Raw genomic sequence first — 24282 nt, forward strand, 5'->3', positions numbered from 1 at the left:
TTTGTCTTGGGTATTGCAGTTGTGAGATTTTGGTATAAATAGATGTGCTCTCGCTTCTGTTATTTCATTGGTGGTGAAGTGTCACAGTGTTAAAGTGTTAAATTCTTACTTGTGCAAATAGTAAATATCAAAAAATGACTGGTCGCGGCAAAGGTGGTAAAGGTTTGGGAAAAGGTGGCGCCAAACGTCATCGCAAAGTTTTACGTGATAACATCCAAGGTATCACTAAACCAGCTATTCGACGTTTAGCTCGTCGTGGTGGTGTAAAACGTATATCTGGTTTGATATATGAAGAAACCCGTGGTGTTTTAAAAGTATTTTTGGAGAATGTTATCCGTGATGCAGTTACCTATACTGAACATGCCAAAAGGAAAACAGTTACAGCTATGGATGTTGTGTACGCTTTAAAGAGACAAGGCCGTACTTTATACGGTTTCGGCGGTTAAATAATTTCTTGCGTTCATATTTAAAAAACATAAAAACGGTCCTTTTCAGGACCACAATATTATTTTAACAAAGACTCAAAATTTTGTACAATTAAGATTTTAAACAAACTCACAATTCTGTGATTCTATATTCGATGTGCACGAGTACATATGTACATTCTCATTATACAACTAAATAGATTATGACTGTATTTTAACACCCAGGCCTCTAACCTGATATATAATATTTAATTTTTAAATAATTTTTTTTCGCTAAATAAATACAACTTTTTAAAAATATATATGTAGTTAAAATTATATTTTTATATTTATTTCTTTAACTTTGGAATACAATCATACTCTTACTACCTTTGCCTTTTGCCTTCGCCAAGCATACAAGTTGTATACGCGTATGTAAGCACGTATGTATGTACATATGGGAATTTTGTACCCTGCTTTGACACATATTGCAAATTTTTTAAAGAAAAAGTAAAATTTTTTTATTAATTAAAATAATATTTAATTAATTAAATAAAAAATTTTGTATGCACACACATATATATATATATATATATATTTAAAAACGCAATTGATTAGTGAATATTTGCATTAATATCAAAAAATTAAGTATTATATTAAAATAAAATTTACATAATTCACATTAGTGAGATTTATTTATTTCATTACCATCATTCATTTCAACCAAAATTAAAGTTTTCAATATTCATCAAAATATTGGATTATTTCATGCATCCAACTAACGCCACTGAGAATTGCTCTGGTGATACCATGGAGATATTTAATTTTATTTTTTCAAACATATTATTTTAAGTAATATATAAAATAAAATGTTTAGATGATTGATAATTTGATATATTTTATATTTTCAATAGTAATAATTGATTTATATTAAGGAGTTTTAAGAAAATCGACTAAAACTAGCGAAAATTTAATATTTTGAGTACAAAGTTTCGACTAAAACACTCGTTACAAGAAAAATATTGATTTTATTCCAATTTAAGTATGTTGATATGAAAGTGACACATGCATACTATCGTTTTACATATTCATTTGTTGAATTAGTAAATTCAGTGAATTTTAGTGAATTAAATAAATCTTAAAGTTTGTCATATAGCAGCACTAAATAGCACTGGAACGTGAAAATTTGATTATCATCTTTTCGCTCTGCTTCTCAAATTTTAAACAGAGTTAAACAACATATTGAATTCCAGAAATTATCTTTATTTACCAGTGCTCTATTGGTGTAGTGCGTACAGTGCATAAAGTGAGTGAAGTGTTTAAAGTGTATAATACATACATACGTGGAATTTGAATTGAGGTTTTATTCTACAATATATAAATAAAGATGTCTGATTCAGTTGCTGTTGTGAATGTAAGCTCCCCAGTAGCTACTGCTGCTACTATTGCTGAAAAGAAAGTTGTTGCCAAAAAGGTTAAGGCAGCTAAACCCAAAAAGCCGTCGGTTGCCCCTACCCATCCACCAACACAACAAATGGTCGACGCATCAATTAAGAATTTAAAGGAACGTGGCGGTTCATCACTTTTGGCGATTAAGAAATATATTAGTGCGACATACAAATGTGATGCCCAAAAATTGGCACCATTCATTAAACGCTATTTGAAATCGGCTGTTACAAGTGGCAAATTAATTCAAACCAAAGGAAAAGGTGCGTCCGGTTCATTCAAACTATCAGTTGCAGCCAGTAAATCAAGCGAGGGAAAATTGAAATCAAAAGCCGTAAAATCAGCAGAGAAGGTTAAGGCTAAAAAGAAGGCAGCAGATAGTGGTGCATCAAAGAAAAAATCATTGAGTAAAGTCAAAAAGGCGGCAAGTGGTGAGAAAAAGGTAAAAAAATCTGTTGCCAGTAAGAAAACAGCTGAAAAGAAGAAAACTGAAAAGGCTAAGGCGAAAGATGCAAAAAAGGGTGGTGCATTAAAAGTGAAACCAACTAAAGCCAAATCTGCAACTGCTAAGCCAAAAGCAGCTAAAGCAAAAGCAACTGCTGCTAAAACCAAGAAGTCTGCATCTAATAAAAAGCCAGCCGCAAAAAAACCTACAGCAGCAGGTAAAAAGTAAATAATTTACGGTGTTTGTAAGTGAGTTATAAACGGAACCTTCATGGTAAATTAATAATAAGCCCTTTTCAGGGCTACAAAATCTCTTAACAAAAAGATCAAAAGTGAATTTATTCCTTACAGTGTGTAGAAAACATTAAAAAAATAAAAACCAAGTAGTTCAACAAAATCATATTTAATAGACTAATGAAACCATATGAACATATTCTTCAATATTAAGGAATTTTAAAATTAATTTCAATGTGCATACATACATATCGCACCCTAAATACAAAAAGGGTCACAACTCAAAATGTTCCTTCTGCTCAAATATGAACGAAACGTTATCAATAAAACGGTCCGCGAATGACATATGGCAAAAATAAATTTTTTGTTTTTTGATAGGACTGTTATAAGCTTACATGGCAAATTTCAGCGTGATATGTCACATAGTTTGTTTTCTGTGCTACTGTAAACAAGTCAAGCTCGAGTTTGGAAAATTTTGAGTTGTGACCCTTTTGTATTTAGGGTGCGATATGTAGAGATATTAATTAAGACATTTTTTCATTCTCTTTGTTAATTTATATTTTATGGCCCTGAAAAGGGCCTTGTTTTGTTAATATATTTATATACCTTTAGTTCAGTTGGAAAAATTATTTGGAACTGGTATATTTGGTAACAGCTTTGGTACCTTCACTGACGGCATGTTTGGCCAATTCACCGGGCAAGAGTAAACGTACAGCAGTTTGAATTTCGCGACTGGTGATGGTTGAACGTTTGTTATAGTGAGCTAAACGCGACGCTTCCGCAGCAATGCGCTCAAAGATGTCATTCACAAAACTATTCATAATGCTCATGGCCTTGGATGAAATACCGGTATCAGGATGTACTTGTTTCAACACTTTATAGATGTAGATGGCATAACTTTCCTTCCTCTTACGCTTCTTTTTCTTATCATTTTTAGTAATATTCTTTTGAGCCTTACCGGCTTTCTTCGCTGCTTTTCCACTAGTTTTTGGCGGCATTTTAATTTCTTCACAACTTTGACAATTTTATGATTTTATTTTCACTCACACTATTTGTCACTTATTATACCTACCATGTGCCATGTGCATGCTTTAGTGTATATTTGCCGACCAACTCTTCGGCGAGACAATACGAAGTAGTAGTACACGCACGATGCTCAACAGCACAGCATAAGGGTTGGTGCTCAGCATAGAGAAAAAGTATATAAGCAGCGCACATTTTGTGTATCAGTGAATAGTGTGCTTATACTTTGAGTATAATACAGTACAGTGCTTTGTCGTGTAGTGAAGTGAACAATCTATAGCAGTGAAAATGTCAGGCCGTGGTAAAGGTGGTAAAGTTAAGGGAAAGGCAAAGTCCCGTTCAAATCGTGCTGGTCTTCAATTTCCAGTTGGTCGTATTCATCGTTTGTTGCGCAAAGGCAATTATGCTGAGCGTGTTGGTGCCGGTGCTCCAGTTTATCTAGCTGCAGTTATGGAATATTTAGCAGCTGAAGTTCTTGAATTGGCTGGTAATGCTGCTCGTGATAACAAAAAGACAAGAATCATCCCACGTCATTTACAATTGGCCATCCGCAACGATGAAGAATTGAATAAATTGTTGTCCGGTGTAACTATTGCTCAAGGTGGTGTTTTGCCTAATATTCAAGCTGTACTTTTGCCAAAGAAGACCGAAAAGAAAGCATAAAGTGAAAAATATAGGCGAATTATAATTATAAATACCGACGCAAACAAACCGTCCTTTTCAGGACGACAAAATACATTTACAAAGAGATTTAAATAATTTCTCACTAAATGTGTTATTTTTTCATACATATTATCGAATGTGAATAGACGCATGTATATTTGCGCCAAAACTGCGGCATATAAACTGGTTATTTATACATATTCACTCATACATGTGTATACATGCCTACTGACTGTACGCTCGTGTATAAATGATGTGGAGTAGATAAAGAAATGCATATGTATGTTTGTATGTATGTACTACGTACGTTAACGAAAACACAAAAATATCTACACATATATGTTTACGCATAAATATTCCAATAAAATGTGTGATCTTTTTCGTTAAACGAATTGTGGTCTCGAAAAGGACCGTTTTTTCATAATAGTTTTCTTATTCATTTAATATTCTTAATAAAGAACGTGGCATCCCATTAGGTGTATTATATTTTTATACATATTACCGAATTGCGCCAAAATTGCTGCTTATAAACTGGTTATGTGTGCATATACATACGTACATAAACGTGTATACATGCATGCCGACTATACTTAAAAACACACGAGTATAAATGATATGGAGTAGATAAAGAACTGTATAGGTATATACTACATACATTTACGAAAACACAAAAATATCTACACATAGAGCCTATTCGTAAATGCATCACTGCGCTGCATAATATGATTATTCTGCACTGCCACTGCTAATCAGCACACATCTGTTGCATCAGCCATTTTTATGATTTGTGTTTTGCTGCTATTTGCGCACAATATACTGCATTGTTGCATTTTCGACCACTTATGAGTTGCAGCGTTGCCAATTTTTGCATTTACGAACAGGTCCATATATAGGCATAAATATTTCAATAAAATTTTTGATCTTTTTCGTTTAACAAATTGTGGTCCTGAAAAGGACCGATTTTTTGTAAGTTTTCTTATTGATTTAAGCACGTTCACCACGAATACGTCTGGCCAATTGAATATCTTTTGGCATAATTGTAACACGCTTAGCATGGATGGCACACAAATTGGTATCTTCAAAAAGACCAACCAAGTATGCTTCACTTGCTTCTTGTAGAGCCATAACAGCAGAACTTTGGAAACGTAGATCTGTTTTGAAATCTTGCGCTATTTCACGAACCAAGCGCTGGAATGGCAATTTGCGTATCAATAATTCGGTACTCTTTTGATAGCGACGAATTTCACGCAACGCCACTGTACCTGGACGATAACGATGTGGCTTTTTAACTCCACCAGTTGCTGGTGCACTTTTGCGTGCAGCTTTTGTCGCCAATTGTTTACGTGGTGCCTTTCCACCAGTCGATTTTCGGGCTGTTTGCTTTGTACGAGCCATTTTTCACTACTCACTTTATTATTTTCCCACACTTGAACACTACAGAACACTATACACTGTACTAATAACAAATTGTATGACGTTCACATCTTAAGTCGCAATTTCCTCTAATACGTTTCATAAGTCCATGTATTATGTAGGTATGTGTTAAAGCGAGATAGATGTATGGTGTACCTTTTGTCTTGGGTATTGCAGTTGTGAGATTTTGGTATAAATAGATGTGCTCTCGCTTCTGTTATTTCATTGGTGGTGAAGTGTCACAGTGTTAAAGTGTTAAATTCTTACTTGTGCAAATAGTAAATACTAAAAAATGACTGGTCGCGGCAAAGGTGGTAAAGGATTGGGAAAAGGTGGCGCCAAACGTCATCGCAAAGTTTTACGTGATAACATCCAAGGTATCACTAAACCAGCTATTCGACGTTTAGCTCGTCGTGGTGGTGTAAAACGTATATCTGGTTTGATATATGAAGAAACCCGTGGTGTTTTAAAAGTATTTTTGGAGAATGTTATCCGTGATGCAGTTACCTATACTGAACATGCCAAAAGGAAAACAGTTACAGCTATGGATGTTGTGTACGCTTTAAAGAGACAAGGCCGTACTTTATACGGTTTCGGCGGTTAAATAATTTCTTGCGTTCATATTTAAAAAACATAAAAACGGTCCTTTTCAGGACCACAATATTATTTTAACAAAGACTCAAAATTTTGTACAATTAAGATTTTAAACAAACTCACAATTCTGTGATTCTATATTCGATGTGCACGAGTACATATGTACATTCTCATTATACAACTAAATAGATTATGACTGTATTTTAACACCCAGGCCTCTAACCTGATATATAATATTTAATTTTTAAATAATTTTTTTTCGCTAAATAAATACAACTTTTTAAAAATATATATGTAGTTAAAATTATATTTTTATATTTATTTCTTTAACTTTGGAATACAATCATACTCTTACTACCTTTGCCTTTTGCCTTCGCCAAGCATACAAGTTGTATACGCGTATGTAAGCACGTATGTATGTACATATGGGAATTTTGTACCCTGCTTTGACACATATTGCAAATTTTTTAAAGAAAAAGTAAAATTTTTTTATTAATTAAAATAATATTTAATTAATTAAATAAAAAATTTTGTATGCACACACATATATATATATATATATATATATTTAAAAACGCAATTGATTAGTGAATATTTGCATTAATATCAAAAAATTAAGTATTATATTAAAATAAAATTTACATAATTCACATTAGTGAGATTTATTTATTTCATTACCATCATTCATTTCAACCAAAATTAAAGTTTTCAATATTCATCAAAATATTGGATTATTTCATGCATCCAACTAACGCCACTGAGAATTGCTCTGGTGATACCATGGAGATATTTAATTTTATTTATTCAAACATATTATTTTAAGTAATATATAAAATAAAATGTTTAGATGATTGATAATTTGATATATTTTATATTTTCAATAGTAATAATTGATTTATATTAAGGAGTTTTAAGAAAATCGACTAAAACTAGCGAAAATTTAATATTTTGAGTACAAAGTTTCGACTAAAACACTCGTTACAAGAAAAATATTGATTTTATTCCAATTTAAGTATGTTGATATGAAAGTGACACATGCATACTATCGTTTTACATATTCATTTGTTGAATTAGTAAATTCAGTGAATTTTAGTGAATTAAATAAATCTTAAAGTTTGTCATATAGCAGCACTAAATAGCACTGGAACGTGAAAATTTGATTATCATCTTTTCGCTCTGCTTCTCAAATTTTAAACAGAGTTAAACAACATATTGAATTCCAGAAATTATCTTTATTTACCAGTGCTCTATTGGTGTAGTGCGTACAGTGCATAAAGTGAGTGAAGTGTTTAAAGTGTATAATACATACATACGTGGAATTTGAATTGAGGTTTTATTCTACAATATATAAATAAAGATGTCTGATTCAGTTGCTGTTGTGAATGTAAGCTCCCCAGTAGCTACTGCTGCTACTATTGCTGAAAAGAAAGTTGTTGCCAAAAAGGTTAAGGCAGCTAAACCCAAAAAGCCGTCGGTTGCCCCTACCCATCCACCAACACAACAAATGGTCGACGCATCAATTAAGAATTTAAAGGAACGTGGCGGTTCATCACTTTTGGCGATTAAGAAATATATTAGTGCGACATACAAATGTGATACCCAAAAATTGGCACCATTCATTAAACGCTATTTGAAATCGGCTGTTACAAGTGGCAAATTAATTCAAACCAAAGGAAAAGGTGCGTCCGGTTCATTCAAACTATCAGTTGCAGCCAGTAAATCAAGCGAGGGAAAATTGAAATCAAAAGCCGTAAAATCAGCAGAGAAGGTTAAGGCTAAAAAGAAGGCAGCAGATAGTGGTGCATCAAAGAAAAAATCATTGAGTAAAGTCAAAAAGGCGGCAAGTGGTGAGAAAAAGGTAAAAAAATCTGTTGCCAGTAAGAAAACAGCTGAAAAGAAGAAAACTGAAAAGGCTAAGGCGAAAGATGCAAAAAAGGGTGGTGCATTAAAAGTGAAACCAACTAAAGCCAAATCTGCAACTGCTAAGCCAAAAGCAGCTAAAGCAAAAGCAACTGCTGCTAAAACCAAGAAGTCTGCATCTAATAAAAAGCCAGCCGCAAAAAAACCTACAGCAGCAGGTAAAAAGTAAATAATTTACGGTGTTTGTAAGTGAGTTATAAACGGAACCTTCATGGTAAATTAATAATAAGCCCTTTTCAGGGCTACAAAATCTCTTAACAAAAAGATCAAAAGTGAATTTATTCCTTACAGTGTGTAGAAAACATTAAAAAAATAAAAACCAAGTAGTTCAACAAAATCATATTTAATAGACTAATGAAACCATATGAACATATTCTTCAATATTAAGGAATTTTAAAATTAATTTCAATGTGCATACATACATATCGCACCCTAAATACAAAAGGGACACAACTCAAAATGTTCCTTCTGCTCAAATATGAACGAAACGTTATCAATAAAACGGTCCGCGAATGACATATGGCAAAAATAAATTTTTTGTTTTTTGATAGGACTGTTATAAGCTTACATGGCAAATTTCAGCGTGATATGTCACATAGTTTGTTTTCTGTGCTACTGTAAACAAGTCAAGCTCGAGTTTGGAAAATTTTGAGTTGTGACCCTTTTGTATTTAGGGTGCGATATGTAGAGATATTAATTAAGACATTTTTTCATTCTCTTTGTTAATTTATATTTTATGGCCCTGAAAAGGGCCTTGTTTTGTTAATATATTTATATACCTTTAGTTCAGTTGGAAAAATTATTTGGAACTGGTATATTTGGTAACAGCTTTGGTACCTTCACTGACGGCATGTTTGGCCAATTCACCGGGCAAGAGTAAACGTACAGCAGTTTGAATTTCGCGACTGGTGATGGTTGAACGTTTGTTATAGTGAGCTAAACGCGACGCTTCCGCAGCAATGCGCTCAAAGATGTCATTCACAAAACTATTCATAATGCTCATGGCCTTGGATGAAATACCGGTATCAGGATGTACTTGTTTCAACACTTTATAGATGTAGATGGCATAACTTTCCTTCCTCTTACGCTTCTTTTTCTTATCATTTTTAGTAATATTCTTTTGAGCCTTACCGGCTTTCTTCGCTGCTTTTCCACTAGTTTTTGGCGGCATTTTAATTTCTTCACAACTTTGACGATTTTATGATTTTATTTTCACTCACACTATTTGTCACTTATTATACCTACCATGCGTCATGTGCATGCTTTAGTGTATATTTGCCGACCAACTCTCTGATAAACGGCGAGACAATACGAAGTAGTAGTACACACACGATGCTCAACAGCACAGCATAAGGGTTGGTGCTCAGCATAGCGAAAAAGTATATAAGCAGCGCACATTTTGTGTATCAGTGAATAGTGTGCTTATACTTTGAGTATAATACAGTACAGTGCTTTGTCGTGTAGTGAAGTGAACAATCTATAGCAGTGAAAATGTCAGGCCGTGGTAAAGGTGGTAAAGTTAAGGGAAAGGCAAAGTCCCGTTCAAATCGTGCTGGTCTTCAATTTCCAGTTGGTCGTATTCATCGTTTGTTGCGCAAAGGCAATTATGCTGAGCGTGTTGGTGCCGGTGCTCCAGTTTATCTAGCTGCAGTTATGGAATATTTAGCAGCTGAAGTTCTTGAATTGGCTGGTAATGCTGCTCGTGATAACAAAAAGACAAGAATCATCCCACGTCATTTACAATTGGCCATCCGCAACGATGAAGAATTGAATAAATTGTTGTCCGGTGTAACTATTGCTCAAGGTGGTGTTTTGCCTAATATTCAAGCTGTACTTTTGCCAAAGAAGACCGAAAAGAAAGCATAAAGTGAAAAATATAGGCGAATTATAATTATAAATACCGACGCAAACAAACCGTCCTTTTCAGGACGACAAAATACATTTACAAAGAGATTTAAATAATTTCTCACTAAATGTGTTATTTTTTCATACATATTATCGAATGTGAATAGACGCATGTATATTTGCGCCAAAACTGCGGCATATAAACTGGTTATTTATACATATTCACTCATACATGTGTATACATGCCTACTGACTGTACGCTCGTGTATAAATGATGTGGAGTAGATAAAGAAATGCATATGTATGTTTGTATGTATGTACTACGTACGTTAACGAAAACACAAAAATATCTACACATATATGTTTACGCATAAATATTCCAATAAAATGTGTGATCTTTTTCGTTAAACGAATTGTGGTCTCGAAAAGGACCGTTTTTTCATAATAGTTTTCTTATTCATTTAATATTCTTAATAAAGAACGTGGCATCCCATTAGGTGTATTATATTTTTATACATATTACCGAATTGCGCCAAAATTGCTGCTTATAAACTGGTTATGTGTGCATATACATACGTACATAAACGTGTATACATGCATGCCGACTATACTTAAAAACACACGAGTATAAATGATATGGAGTAGATAAAGAACTGTATAGGTATATACTACATACATTTACGAAAACACAAAAATATCTACACATAGAGCCTATTCGTAAATGCATCACTGCGCTGCATAATATGATTATTCTGCACTGCCACTGCTAATCAGCACACATCTGTTGCATCAGCCATTTTTATGATTTGTGTTTTGCTGCTATTTGCGCACAATATACTGCATTGTTGCATTTTCGACCACTTATGAGTTGCAGCGTTGCCAATTTTTGCATTTACGAACAGGTCCATATATAGGCATAAATATTTCAATAAAATTTTTGATCTTTTTCGTTTAACAAATTGTGGTCCTGAAAAGGACCGATTTTTTGTAAGTTTTCTTATTGATTTAAGCACGTTCACCACGAATACGTCTGGCCAATTGAATATCTTTTGGCATAATTGTAACACGCTTAGCATGGATGGCACACAAATTGGTATCTTCAAAAAGACCAACCAAGTATGCTTCACTTGCTTCTTGTAGAGCCATAACAGCAGAACTTTGGAAACGTAGATCTGTTTTGAAATCTTGCGCTATTTCACGAACCAAGCGCTGGAATGGCAATTTGCGTATCAATAATTCGGTACTCTTTTGATAGCGACGAATTTCACGCAACGCCACTGTACCTGGACGATAACGATGTGGCTTTTTAACTCCACCAGTTGCTGGTGCACTTTTGCGTGCAGCTTTTGTCGCCAATTGTTTACGTGGTGCCTTTCCACCAGTCGATTTTCGGGCTGTTTGCTTTGTACGAGCCATTTTTCACTACTCACTACTCACTTTATTATTTTCCCACACTTGAACACTACAGAACACTATACACTGTACTAATAACAAATTGTATGACGTTCACATCTTAAGTCGCAATTTCCTCTAATACGTTTCATAAGTCCATGTATTATGTAGGTATGTGTTAAAGCGAGATAGATGTATGGTGTACCTTTTGTCTTGGGTATTGCAGTTGTGAGATTTTGGTATAAATAGATGTGCTCTCGCTTCTGTTATTTCATTGGTGGTGAAGTGTCACAGTGTTAAAGTGTTAAATTCTTACTTGTGCAAATAGTAAATACTAAAAAATGACTGGTCGCGGCAAAGGTGGTAAAGGATTGGGAAAAGGTGGCGCCAAACGTCATCGCAAAGTTTTACGTGATAACATCCAAGGTATCACTAAACCAGCTATTCGACGTTTAGCTCGTCGTGGTGGTGTAAAACGTATATCTGGTTTGATATATGAAGAAACCCGTGGTGTTTTAAAAGTATTTTTGGAGAATGTTATCCGTGATGCAGTTACCTATACTGAACATGCCAAAAGGAAAACAGTTACAGCTATGGATGTTGTGTACGCTTTAAAGAGACAAGGCCGTACTTTATACGGTTTCGGCGGTTAAATAATTTCTTGCGTTCATATTTAAAAAACATAAAAACGGTCCTTTTCAGGACCACAATATTATTTTAACAAAGACTCAAAATTTTGTACAATTAAGATTTTAAACAAACTCACAATTCTGTGATTCTATATTCGATGTGCACGAGTACATATGTACATTCTCATTATACAACTAAATAGATTATGACTGTATTTTAACACCCAGGCCTCTAACCTGATATATAATATTTAATTTTTAAATAATTTTTTTTCGCTAAATAAATACAACTTTTTAAAAATATATATGTAGTTAAAATTATATTTTTATATTTATTTCTTTAACTTTGGAATACAATCATACTCTTACTACCTTTGCCTTTTGCCTTCGCCAAGCATACAAGTTGTATACGCGTATGTAAGCACGTATGTATGTACATATGGGAATTTTGTACCCTGCTTTGACACATATTGCAAATTTTTTAAAGAAAAAGTAAAATTTTTTTATTAATTAAAATAATATTTAATTAATTAAATAAAAAATTTTGTATGCACACACATATATATATATATATATATATTTAAAAACGCAATTGATTAGTGAATATTTGCATTAATATCAAAAAATTAAGTATTATATTAAAATAAAATTTACATAATTCACATTAGTGAGATTTATTTATTTCATTACCATCATTCATTTCAACCAAAATTAAAGTTTTCAATATTCATCAAAATATTGGATTATTTCATGCATCCAACTAACGCCACTGAGAATTGCTCTGGTGATACCATGGAGATATTTAATTTTATTTATTCAAACATATTATTTTAAGTAATATATAAAATAAAATGTTTAGATGATTGATAATTTGATATATTTTATATTTTCAATAGTAATAATTGATTTATATTAAGGAGTTTTAAGAAAATCGACTAAAACTAGCGAAAATTTAATATTTTGAGTACAAAGTTTCGACTAAAACACTCGTTACAAGAAAAATATTGATTTTATTCCAATTTAAGTATGTTGATATGAAAGTGACACATGCATACTATCGTTTTACATATTCATTTGTTGAATTAGTAAATTCAGTGAATTTTAGTGAATTAAATAAATCTTAAAGTTTGTCATATAGCAGCACTAAATAGCACTGGAACGTGAAAATTTGATTATCATCTTTTCGCTCTGCTTCTCAAATTTTAAACAGAGTTAAACAACATATTGAATTCCAGAAATTATCTTTATTTACCAGTGCTCTATTGGTGTAGTGCGTACAGTGCATAAAGTGAGTGAAGTGTTTAAAGTGTATAATACATACATACGTGGAATTTGAATTGAGGTTTTATTCTACAATATATAAATAAAGATGTCTGATTCAGTTGCTGTTGTGAATGTAAGCTCCCCAGTAGCTACTGCTGCTACTATTGCTGAAAAGAAAGTTGTTGCCAAAAAGGTTAAGGCAGCTAAGCCCAAAAAGCCGTCGGTTGCCCCTACCCATCCACCAACACAACAAATGGTCGACGCATCAATTAAGAATTTAAAGGAACGTGGCGGTTCATCACTTTTGGCGATTAAGAAATATATTAGTGCGACATACAAATGTGATGCCCAAAAATTGGCACCATTCATTAAACGCTATTTGAAATCGGCTGTTACAAGTGGCAAATTAATTCAAACCAAAGGAAAAGGTGCGTCCGGTTCATTCAAACTATCAGTTGCAGCCAGTAAATCAAGCGAGGGAAAATTGAAATCAAAAGCCGTAAAATCAGCAGAGAAGGTTAAGGCTAAAAAGAAGGCAGCAGATAGTGGTGCATCAAAGAAAAAATCATTGAGTAAAGTCAAAAAGGCGGCAAGTGGTGAGAAAAAGGTAAAAAAATCTGTTGCCAGTAAGAAAACAGCTGAAAAGAAGAAAACTGAAAAGGCTAAGGCGAAAGATGCAAAAAAGGGTGGTGCATTAAAAGTGAAACCAACTAAAGCCAAATCTGCAACTGCTAAGCCAAAAGCAGCTAAAGCAAAAGCAACTGCTGCTAAAACCAAGAAGTCTGCATCTAATAAAAAGCCAGCCGCAAAAAAACCTACAGCAGCAGGTAAAAAGTAAATAATTTACGGTGTTTGTAAGTGAGTTATAAACGGAACCTTCATGGTAAATTAATAATAAGCCCTTTTCAGGGCTACAAAATCTCTTAACAAAAAGATCAAAAGTGAATTTATTCCTTACAGTGTGTAGAAAACATTAAAAAAATAAAAACCAAGTAGTTCAACAAAATCATATTTAATAGACTAATGAAACCATATGAACATATTCTTCAATATTAAGGAATTTTAAAATTAATTTCAATGTGCATACATACATATCGCACCCTAAATACAAAAGGGACACAACTCAAAATGTTCCTTCTGCTCAAATATGAACGAAACGTTATCAATAAAACGGTCCGCGAATGACATATGGCAAAAATAAATTTTTTGTTTTTTGATAGGACTGTTATAAGCTTACATGGCAAATTTCACATAGTTTGTTTTCTGTGCTACTGTAAACAAGTCAAGCTCGAGTTTGGAAAATTTTGAGTTGTGACCCTTTTGTATTTAGGGTGCGATATGTAGAGATATTAATTAAGACATTTTTTCATTCTCTTTGTTAATTTATATTTTATGGCCCTGAAAAGGGCCTTGTTTTGTTAATATATTTATATACCTTTAGTTCAGTTGGAAAAATTATTTGGAACTGGTATATTTGGTAACAGCTTTGGTACCTTCACTGACGGCATGTTTGGCCAATTCACCGGGCAAGAGTAAACGTACAGCAGTTTGAATTTCGCGACTGGTGATGGTTGAACGTTTGTTATAGTGAGCTAAACGCGACGCTTCCGCAGCAATGCGCTCAAAGATGTCATTCACAAAACTATTCATAATGCTCATGGCTTTGGATGAAATACCGGTATCAGGATGTACTTGTTTCAACACTTTATAGATGTAGATGGCATAACTTTCCTTCCTCTTACGCTTCTTTTTCTTATCATTTTTAGTAATATTCTTTTGAGCCTTACCGGCTTTCTTCGCTGCTTTTCCACTAGTTTTTGGCGGCATTTTAATTTCTTCACAACTTTGACGATTTTATGATTTTATTTTCACTCACACTATTTGTCACTTATTATACCTACCATGCGTCATGTGCATGCTTTAGTGTATATTTGCCGACCAACTCTCTGATAAACGGCGAGACAATACGAAGTAGTAGTACACACACGATGCTCAACAGCACAGCATAAGGGTTGGTGCTCAGCATAGCGAAAAAGTATATAAGCAGCGCACATTTTGTGTATCAGTGAATAGTGTGCTTATACTTTGAGTATAATACAGTACAGTGCTTTGTCGTGTAGTGAAGTGAACAATCTATAGCAGTGAAAATGTCAGGCCGTGGTAAAGGTGGTAAAGTTAAGGGAAAGGCAAAGTCCCGTTCAAATCGTGCTGGTCTTCAATTTCCAGTTGGTCGTATTCATCGTTTGTTGCGCAAAGGCAATTATGCTGAGCGTGTTGGTGCCGGTGCTCCAGTTTATCTAGCTGCAGTTATGGAATATTTAGCAGCTGAAGTTCTTGAATTGGCTGGTAATGCTGCTCGTGATAACAAAAAGACAAGAATCATCCCACGTCATTTACAATTGGCCATCCGCAACGATGAAGAATTGAATAAATTGTTGTCCGGTGTAACTATTGCTCAAGGTGGTGTTTTGCCTAATATTCAAGCTGTACTTTTGCCAAAGAAGACCGAAAAGAAAGCATAAAGTGAAAAATATAGGCGAATTATAATTATAAATACCGACGCAAACAAACCGTCCTTTTCAGGACGACAAAATACATTTACAAAGAGATTTAAATAATTTCTCACTAAATGTGTTATTTTTTCATACATATTATCGAATGTGAATAGACGCATGTATATTTGCGCCAAAACTGCGGCATATAAACTGGTTATTTATACATATTCACTCATACATGTGTATACATGCCTACTGACTGTACGCTCGTGTATAAATGATGTGGAGTAGATAAAGAAATGCATATGTATGTTTGTATGTATGTACTACGTACGTTAACGAAAACACAAAAATATCTACACATATATGTTTACGCATAAATATTCCAATAAAATGTGTGATCTTTTTCGTTAAACGAATTGTGGTCTCGAAAAGGACCGTTTTTTCATAATAGTTTTCTTATTCATTTAATATTCTTAATAAAGAACGTGGCATCCCATTAGGTGTATTATATTTTTATACATATTACCGAATTGCGCCAAAATTGCTGCTTATAAACTGGTTATGTGTGCATATACATACGTACATAAACGTGTATACATGCATGCCGACTATACTTAAAAACACACGAGTATAAATGATATGGAGTAGATAAAGAACTGTATAGGTATATACTACATACATTTACGAAAACACAAAAATATCTACACATAGAGCCTATTCGTAAATGCATCACTGCGCTGCATAATATGATTATTCTGCACTGCCACTGCTAATCAGCACACATCTGTTGCATCAGCCATTTTTATGATTTGTGTTTTGCTGCTATTTGCGCACAATATACTGCATTGTTGCATTTTCGACCACTTATGAGTTGCAGCGTTGCCAATTTTTGCATTTACGAACAGGTCCATATATAGGCATAAATATTTCAATAAAATTTTTGATCTTTTTCGTTTAACAAATTGTGGTCCTGAAAAGGACCGATTTTTTGTAAGTTTTCTTATTGATTTAAGCACGTTCACCACGAATACGTCTGGCCAATTGAATATCTTTTGGCATAATTGTAACACGCTTAGCATGGATGGCACACAAATTGGTATCTTCAAAAAGACCAACCAAGTATGCTTCACTTGCTTCTTGTAGAGCCATAACAGCAGAACTTTGGAAACGTAGATCTGTTTTGAAATCTTGCGCTATTTCACGAACCAAGCGCTGGAATGGCAATTTGCGTATCAATAATTCGGTACTCTTTTGATAGCGACGAATTTCACGCAACGCCACTGTACCTGGACGATAACGATGTGGCTTTTTAACTCCACCAGTTGCTGGTGCACTTTTGCGTGCAGCTTTTGTCGCCAATTGTTTACGTGGTGCCTTTCCACCAGTCGATTTTCGGGCTGTTTGCTTTGTACGAGCCATTTTTCACTACTCACTTTATTATTTTCCCACACTTGAACACTACAGAACACTATACACTGTACTAATAACAAATTGTATGACGTTCACATCTTAAGTCGCAATTTCCTCTAATACGTTTCATAAGTCCATGTATTATGTAGGTATGTGTTAAAGCGAGATAGATGTATGGTGTACCTTTTGTCTTGGGTATTGCAGTTGTGAGATTTTGGTATAAATAGATGTGCTCTCGCTTCTGTTATTTCATTGGTGGTGAAGTGTCACAGTGTTAAAGTGTTAAATTCTTACTTGTGCAAATAGTAAATACTAAAAAATGACTGGTCGCGGCAAAGGTGGTAAAGGATTGGGAAAAGGTGGCGCCAAACGTCATCGCAAAGTTTTACGTGATAACATCCAAGGTATCACTAAACCAGCTATTCGACGTTTAGCTCGTCGTGGTGGTGTAAAACGTATATCTGGTTTGATATATGAAGAAACCCGTGGTGTTTTAAAAGTATTTTTGGAGAATGTTATCCGTGATGCAGTTACCTATACTGAACATGCCAAAAGGAAAACAGTTACAGCTATGGATGTTGTGTACGCTTTAAAGAGACAAGGCCGTACTTTATACGGTTTCGGCGGTTAAATAATTTCTTGCGTTCATATTTAAAAAACATAAAAACGGTCCTTTTCAGGACCACAATATTATTTTAACAAAGACTCAAAATTTTGTACAATTAAGATTTTTAAACAAAATCACAATTCTGTGATTCTATATTTCATGTGCACAAGTACATAGGTACATACTCATTATACAACTAAATAGATTATGACTGTATTTTAACACCCAGGCCTCTAACCTGATATATAATATTTAATTTTTAAATAATTTTTTTTCGCTAAATAAATACAACTTTTTAAAAATATATATGTAGTTAAAATTATATTTTTATATTTATATTTATTTCTTTAACTTTGGAATACAATCATACTCTTACTACCTTTGCCTTTTGCCTTCGCCAAGCATACAAGTTGTATACGTGTATGTAAGCACGTATGTATGTATGTACATATGGGAATTTTGTACCTTGCTTTGACATATATTGCAAATTTTTTAAAGAAAAAGTTAAATTTTTTTATTAATTAAAATAATATTTAATTAATTAAATAAAAAATTTTGTATGCACACACACATATATATATATATATATATTTAAAAACGCAATTGATTAGTGAATATTTGCATTAATATCAAAAAATTAAGTATTATATTAAAATAAAATTTACATAATTCACATTAGTGAGATTTATTTATTTCATTACCATCTTTCATTTCAACCAAAACTAAAGTTTTCAATATTCATCAAAATATTGGATGATTTCATGCATCCAACTAACGCCACTGACAATTGCTCTGGTGATACCATGGAGATATTTAATTTTATTTTTTCAAACATATTATTTTAAGTAATATATAAAATAAAATGTTTAGATGATTGATAATTTGATATATTTTATATTTTCAATAGGAATAATTGATTTATATTACGGAGTTTTAAGAAAATCGACTAAAATTAGCGAAAATTTAATATTTTGAGTACAAAGTTTCGACTAAAACACTCGTTACAAGAAAAATATTGATTTTATTCCAATTTAAGTATGTTGATATGAAAGTGACACATGCATACTATCGTTTTACATATTCATTTGTTGAATTAGTAAATTCAGTGAATTTTAGTGAATTAAATAAATCTTAAAGTTTGTCATATAGCAGCACTAAATAGCACTGGAACGTGAAAATTTGATTATCATCTTTTCGCTCTGCTTCTCAAATTTTAAAGAGAGTTAAACAACATATCGAATTCCAGAAATTATCTTTATTTACCAGTGCTCTATTGGTGTAGTGCGTACAGTGCATAAAGTGAGTGAAGTGTTTAAAGTGTATAATACATACGTGGAATTTGAATTGAGGTTTTATTCTACAATATATAAATAAAGATGTCTGATTCAGTTGCTGTTGTCAATGTAAGCTCCCCAGTAGCTACTGCTGCTACTATTGCTGAAAAGAAAGTTGTTGCCAAAAAGGTTAAGGCAGCTAAGCCCAAAAAGCCGTCGGTTGCCCCTACCCATCCACCAACACAACAAATGGTCGACGCATCAATTAAGAATTTAAAGGAACGTGGCGGTTCATCACTTTTGGCGATTAAGAAATATATTAGTGCGACATACAAATGTGATGCCCAAAAATTGGCACCATTCATTAAACGCTATTTGAAATCGGCTGTTACAAGTGGCAAATTAATTCAAACCAAAGGAAAAGGTGCGTCCGGTTCATTCAAACTATCAGTTGCAGCCAGTAAATCAAGCGAGGGAAAATTGAAATCAAAAGCCGTAAAATCAGCAGAGAAGGTTAAGGCTAAAAAGAAGGCAGCAGATAGTGGTGCATCAAAGAAAAAATCATTGAGTAAAGTCAAAAAGGCGGCAAGTGGTGAGAAAAAGGTAAAAAAATCTGTTGCCAGTAAGAAAACAGCTGAAAAGAAGAAAACTGAAAAGGCTAAGGCGAAAGATGCAAAAAAGGGTGGTGCATTAAAAGTGAAACCAACTAAAGCCAAATCTGCAACTGCTAAGCCAAAAGCAGCTAAAGCAAAAGCAACTGCTGCTAAAACCAAGAAGTCTGCATCTAATAAAAAGCCAGCCGCAAAAAAACCTACAGCAGCAGGTAAAAAGTAAATAATTTACGGTGTTTGTAAGTGAGTTATAAACGGAACCTTCATGGTAAATTAATAATAAGCCCTTTTCAGGGCTACAAAATCTCTTAACAAAAAGATCAAAAGTGAATTTATTCCTTACAGTGTGTAGAAAACATTAAAAAAATAAAAACCAAGTAGTTCAACAAACTCAACAACAAAATCATATTTAATAGACTAATGAAACCATATGAACATATTCTTCAATATTAAGGAATTTTAAAATTAATTTCAATGTGCATACATACATATCGCACCCTAAATACAAAAAGGGTCACAACTCAAAATGTTCCTTCTGCTCAAATATGAACGAAACGTTATCAATAAAACGGTCCGCGAATGACATATGGCAAAAATAAATTTTTTGTTTTTTGATAGGACTGTTATAAGCTTACATTGCAAATTTCAGCGTGATATGTCACATAGTTTGTTTTCTGTGCTACTGTAAACAAGTCAAGCTCGAGTTTGGAAAATTTTGAGTTGTGACCCTTTTGTATTTAGGGTGCGATATGTAGAGATATTAATTAAGACATTTTTTCATTCTCTTTGTTAATTTATATTTTATGGCCCTGAAAAGGGCCTTGTTTTGTTAATATATTTATATACCATTAGTTCAGTTGGAAAAATTATTTGGAACTGGTATATTTGGTAACAGCTTTGGTACCTTCACTGACGGCATGTTTGGCCAATTCACCGGGCAAGAGTAAACGTACAGCAGTTTGAATTTCGCGACTGGTGATGGTTGAACGTTTGTTATAGTGAGCTAAACGCGACGCTTCCGCAGCAATGCGCTCAAAGATGTCATTCACAAAACTATTCATAATGCTCATGGCCTTGGATGAAATACCGGTATCAGGATGTACTTGTTTCAACACTTTATAGATGTAGATGGCATAACTTTCCTTCCTCTTACGCTTCTTTTTCTTATCATTTTTAGTAATATTCTTTTGAGCCTTACCGGCTTTCTTCGCTGCTTTTCCACTAGTTTTTGGCGGCATTTTAATTTCTTCACAACTTCGACGATATTTTTTTTCATTCACACTATTCGTCACTTACTATACCTACCATGTGTCATGTGCATGCTTTAGTGTATATTTGCCGACCAACTCTTCGGCGAGACAATACGAAGTAGTAGTACACGCACGATGCTCAACAGCACAGTATAAGGGTTGGTGCTCAGCATAGCGAAAAAGTATATAAGCAGCGCACATTTTGTGTATCAGTGAATAGTGTGCTTATACATTGAGTATAATACAGTACAGTGCTTTGTCGTGTAGTGAAGTGAACAATCTATAGCAGTGAAAATGTCAGGCCGTGGTAAAGGTGGTAAAGTTAAGGGAAAGGCAAAGTCCCGTTCAAATCGTGCTGGTCTTCAATTTCCAGTTGGTCGTATTCATCGTTTGTTGCGCAAAGGCAATTATGCTGAGCGTGTTGGTGCCGGTGCTCCAGTTTATCTAGCTGCAGTTATGGAATATTTAGCAGCTGAAGTTCTCGAATTGGCTGGTAATGCTGCTCGTGATAACAAAAAGACAAGAATCATCCCACGTCATTTGCAATTGGCCATCCGCAACGATGAAGAATTGAATAAATTGTTGTCCGGTGTAACTATTGCTCAAGGTGGTGTTTTGCCTAATATTCAAGCTGTACTTTTGCCAAAGAAGACCGAAAAGAAAGCATAAAGTGAAAAATATAGGCGAATTATAATTATAAATACCGACGCAAACAAACCGTCCTTTTCAGGACGACAAAATAAATTTACAAAGAGATTTAAATAATTTCTCACTAAATGAGTTATTTTTTCATACATATTATCGAATGTTAATAGACGCGTGTGTATTTGCGCCAAAACTGCGGCATATAAACTGGTTATTTATACATATTCACTCATACATGTGTATACATGCCTACTGACTGTACGCTCGTGTATAAATGATGTGGAGTAGATAAAGAAATGCATATGTATGTTTGTATGCATGTACTACGTACGTTAACGAAAACACAAAAATATCTACACATATATGTTTACGCATAAATATTCCAATAAAATTTTTGATCTTTTTCGTTAAACAAATTGTGGTCCCGAAAAGGACCGTTTTTTCATAATAGTTTTCTTATTCATTTAATATTCTTAATAAAGAACGTGGCATCCCATTACGTGTATTATATTTTTATACATATTACCGAATTGCGCCAAAATTGCTGCTTATAAACTGGTTATGTGTGCATATACATACGTACATAAACGTGTATACATGCATGCCGACTATACTTAAAAACACACGAGTATAAATGATATGGAGTAGATGAAGAACTGTATAGGTATATACTACATACATTTACGAAAACACAAAAATATCTACACATAGAGCCTATTCGTAAATGCATCACTGCGCTGCATAATATGATTATTCTGCACTGCCACTGCTAATCAGCACACATCTGTTGCATCAGCCATTTTTATGATTTGTGTTTTGCTGCTATTTGCGCACAATATACTGCATTGTTGCATTTTCGACCACTTATGAGTTGCAGCGTTGCCAATTTTTGCATTTACGAACAGGTCCATATATAGGCATAAATATTTCAATAAAATTTTTGATCTTTTTCGTTTAACAAATTGTGGTCCTGAAAAGGACCGATTTTTTGTAAGTTTTCTTATTGATTTAAGCACGTTCACCACGAATACGTCTGGCCAATTGAATATCTTTTGGCATAATTGTAACACGCTTAGCATGGATGGCACACAAATTGGTATCTTCAAACAGACCAACCAAGTATGCTTCACTTGCTTCTTGTAGAGCCATAACAGCAGAACTTTGGAAACGTAGATCTGTTTTGAAATCTTGCGCTATTTCACGAACCAAGCGCTGGAATGGCAATTTGCGTATCAATAATTCGGTACTCTTTTGATAGCGACGAATTTCACGCAACGCCACTGTACCTGGACGATAACGATGTGGCTTTTTAACTCCACCAGTTGCTGGTGCACTTTTGCGTGCAGCTTTCGTCGCCAATTGTTTACGTGGTGCCTTTCCACCAGTCGATTTTCGGGCTGTTTGCTTTGTACGAGCCATTTTTCACCACTCACTTTATTATTTTCCCACACTTGAACACTATAGAACACTATACACTGTACTAATAACAAATTGTATGACGTTCACAACCTAAATAGCAATTTCAACTAATATGCAACCATTTCACAAGTCCATGTATTAGGAGGTATGTGTTGAAGCGAGATAGATGTATGGTGTACCCTTTGTCTTGGGTATTGCAGTTGTGAGATTTTGGTATAAATAGATGTGCTCTCGCTTCTGTTATTTCATTGGTGGTGAAGTGTCACAGTGTTAAAGTGTTAAATTCTTACTTGTGCAAACAGTAAATATCAAAAAATGACTGGTCGCGGCAAAGGTGGTAAAGGTTTGGGAAAAGGTGGTGCCAAACGTCATCGCAAAGTTTTACGTGATAACATCCAAGGTATCACTAAACCAGCTATTCGACGTTTAGCTCGTCGTGGTGGTGTAAAACGTATATCTGGTTTGATATATGAAGAAACTCGTGGTGTTTTAAAAGTATTTTTGGAGAATGTTATCCGTGATGCAGTTACCTACACTGAACATGCCAAAAGGAAAACAGTTACAGCTATGGATGTTGTGTACGCTTTAAAGAGACAAGGCCGTACTTTATACGGTTTCGGCGGTTAAATAATTTCTTGCGTACATATTTAAAAAACATAAAAACGGTCCTTTTCAGGACCACAATATTCTTTTAACAAAGATTCAAAATTTTGTACAATTAAAATTTTTAACAAACGCACAATTCTGTTGTGATTCTATATTTGATGTGCAGAAGTACATATGTACATACTCATAATACAACTAAATAGATTATGACTGTATTTTAACACCCAGGCCTCTAACCTGATATATAATATTTAATTTTGAAATAATTTTGTTTCGCTAAATAAATACAACTTTTTAAAAATATATATGTAGTTAAAATTATATTTTTATATTTATATTTATTTCTTTAACTTTGGAATACAATCATATTCTTACTACCTTTGCCTTTTGCCTTCGCCAAGCATACAAGTTGTATACGTGTATGTAAGCACGTATGTATGTACATATGGGAATTTTGTACCTTGCTTTGACATATATTGCAAATTTTTAAAGAAAAAGTTAATTTTTTTTATTAATTAAAATAATATTTAATTAATTAAATAAAAAATTTTGTATGCATACATATATATATATATATATATACATATTTAAAAACGCGATTGATTAGTAAATATTTGCATTATATCAAAAAATTAGGTATTATATTAAAATAAAATTTACATAATTCACATTAGTGAGATTTATTTATTTCA

The 24282-nt window shown here is 33.6% G+C and overlaps 5 protein-coding genes across 5 annotated transcripts; 3 read left to right on the forward strand and 2 right to left on the reverse strand.

Moving 5' to 3' along the window:
• Positions 1–67: 67 nt before the first annotated feature.
• Positions 68–449, forward strand: LOC129247033 (histone H4). Its single transcript, XM_054885896.1, has one exon. The coding sequence runs from the start codon at positions 135–137 to the stop codon at positions 444–446; it is 312 nt and encodes a 103-aa protein (XP_054741871.1). The 5' UTR covers positions 68–134; the 3' UTR covers positions 447–449.
• A 4749-nt stretch (positions 450–5198) lies between these two features.
• LOC129248776 (histone H3-like) lies at positions 5199–11402 on the reverse strand. Its single transcript, XM_054888391.1, has 2 exons — positions 11004–11402; positions 5199–5609 (listed from the first exon to the last, which is right to left on the reverse strand). The coding sequence occupies exons 1-2, from the start codon at positions 11400–11402 to the stop codon at positions 5199–5201; spliced, it is 810 nt and encodes a 269-aa protein (XP_054744366.1).
• A 5374-nt stretch (positions 11403–16776) lies between these two features.
• On the reverse strand, positions 16777–23023 carry LOC129248777 (histone H3-like). The gene is made up of 2 exons (XM_054888393.1): positions 22586–23023; positions 16777–17187 (listed from the first exon to the last, which is right to left on the reverse strand). The coding sequence occupies exons 1-2, from the start codon at positions 22982–22984 to the stop codon at positions 16777–16779; spliced, it is 810 nt and encodes a 269-aa protein (XP_054744368.1). The 5' UTR covers positions 22985–23023.
• LOC129246992 (histone H4) lies at positions 17446–17811 on the forward strand. Its single transcript, XM_054885808.1, has one exon. It carries the CDS (start codon positions 17498–17500, stop codon positions 17807–17809), a length of 312 nt encoding a protein of 103 aa, XP_054741783.1. The 5' UTR covers positions 17446–17497; the 3' UTR covers positions 17810–17811.
• Positions 23024–23150: 127 nt separating the features above from the next.
• Positions 23151–23617, forward strand: LOC129248778 (histone H4-like). Its single transcript, XM_054888394.1, has 2 exons — positions 23151–23197; positions 23305–23617. The coding sequence occupies exons 1-2, from the start codon at positions 23151–23153 to the stop codon at positions 23609–23611; spliced, it is 354 nt and encodes a 117-aa protein (XP_054744369.1). The 3' UTR covers positions 23612–23617.
• The last annotated feature ends 665 nt before the right edge of the window (positions 23618–24282 follow it).

Source organism: Anastrepha obliqua, chromosome 5 (genome assembly GCF_027943255.1).
Source record: "Anastrepha obliqua isolate idAnaObli1 chromosome 5, idAnaObli1_1.0, whole genome shotgun sequence".
Lineage (NCBI taxonomy): Eukaryota > Metazoa > Arthropoda > Insecta > Diptera > Tephritidae > Anastrepha > Anastrepha obliqua.

Coding starts and splice junctions, on each gene's coding strand:
- LOC129247033 (XM_054885896.1), top strand. CDS start 135: ATGACTGGTCGCGGCAAAGGTGGTAAAGGTTTGGGAAAAGGTGGCGCC.
- LOC129248777 (XM_054888393.1), bottom strand. CDS start 22,984: ATGGCTCGTACAAAGCAAACAGCCCGAAAATCGACTGGTGGAAAGGCA. Junction 17,188..22,585: donor TGGCCAGACGTATTCGTGGT/GAACGTGCTTAA, acceptor GAGTAGTGAAAA/ATGGCTCGTACAAAGCAAAC.
- LOC129248778 (XM_054888394.1), top strand. CDS start 23,151: ATGTATGGTGTACCCTTTGTCTTGGGTATTGCAGTTGTGAGATTTTG. Junction 23,198..23,304: donor ATTGCAGTTGTGAGATTTTG/GTATAAATAGAT, acceptor TCAAAAAATGAC/TGGTCGCGGCAAAGGTGGTA.
- LOC129246992 (XM_054885808.1), top strand. CDS start 17,498: ATGACTGGTCGCGGCAAAGGTGGTAAAGGATTGGGAAAAGGTGGCGCC.
- LOC129248776 (XM_054888391.1), bottom strand. CDS start 11,402: ATGGCTCGTACAAAGCAAACAGCCCGAAAATCGACTGGTGGAAAGGCA. Junction 5,610..11,003: donor TGGCCAGACGTATTCGTGGT/GAACGTGCTTAA, acceptor GAGTAGTGAAAA/ATGGCTCGTACAAAGCAAAC.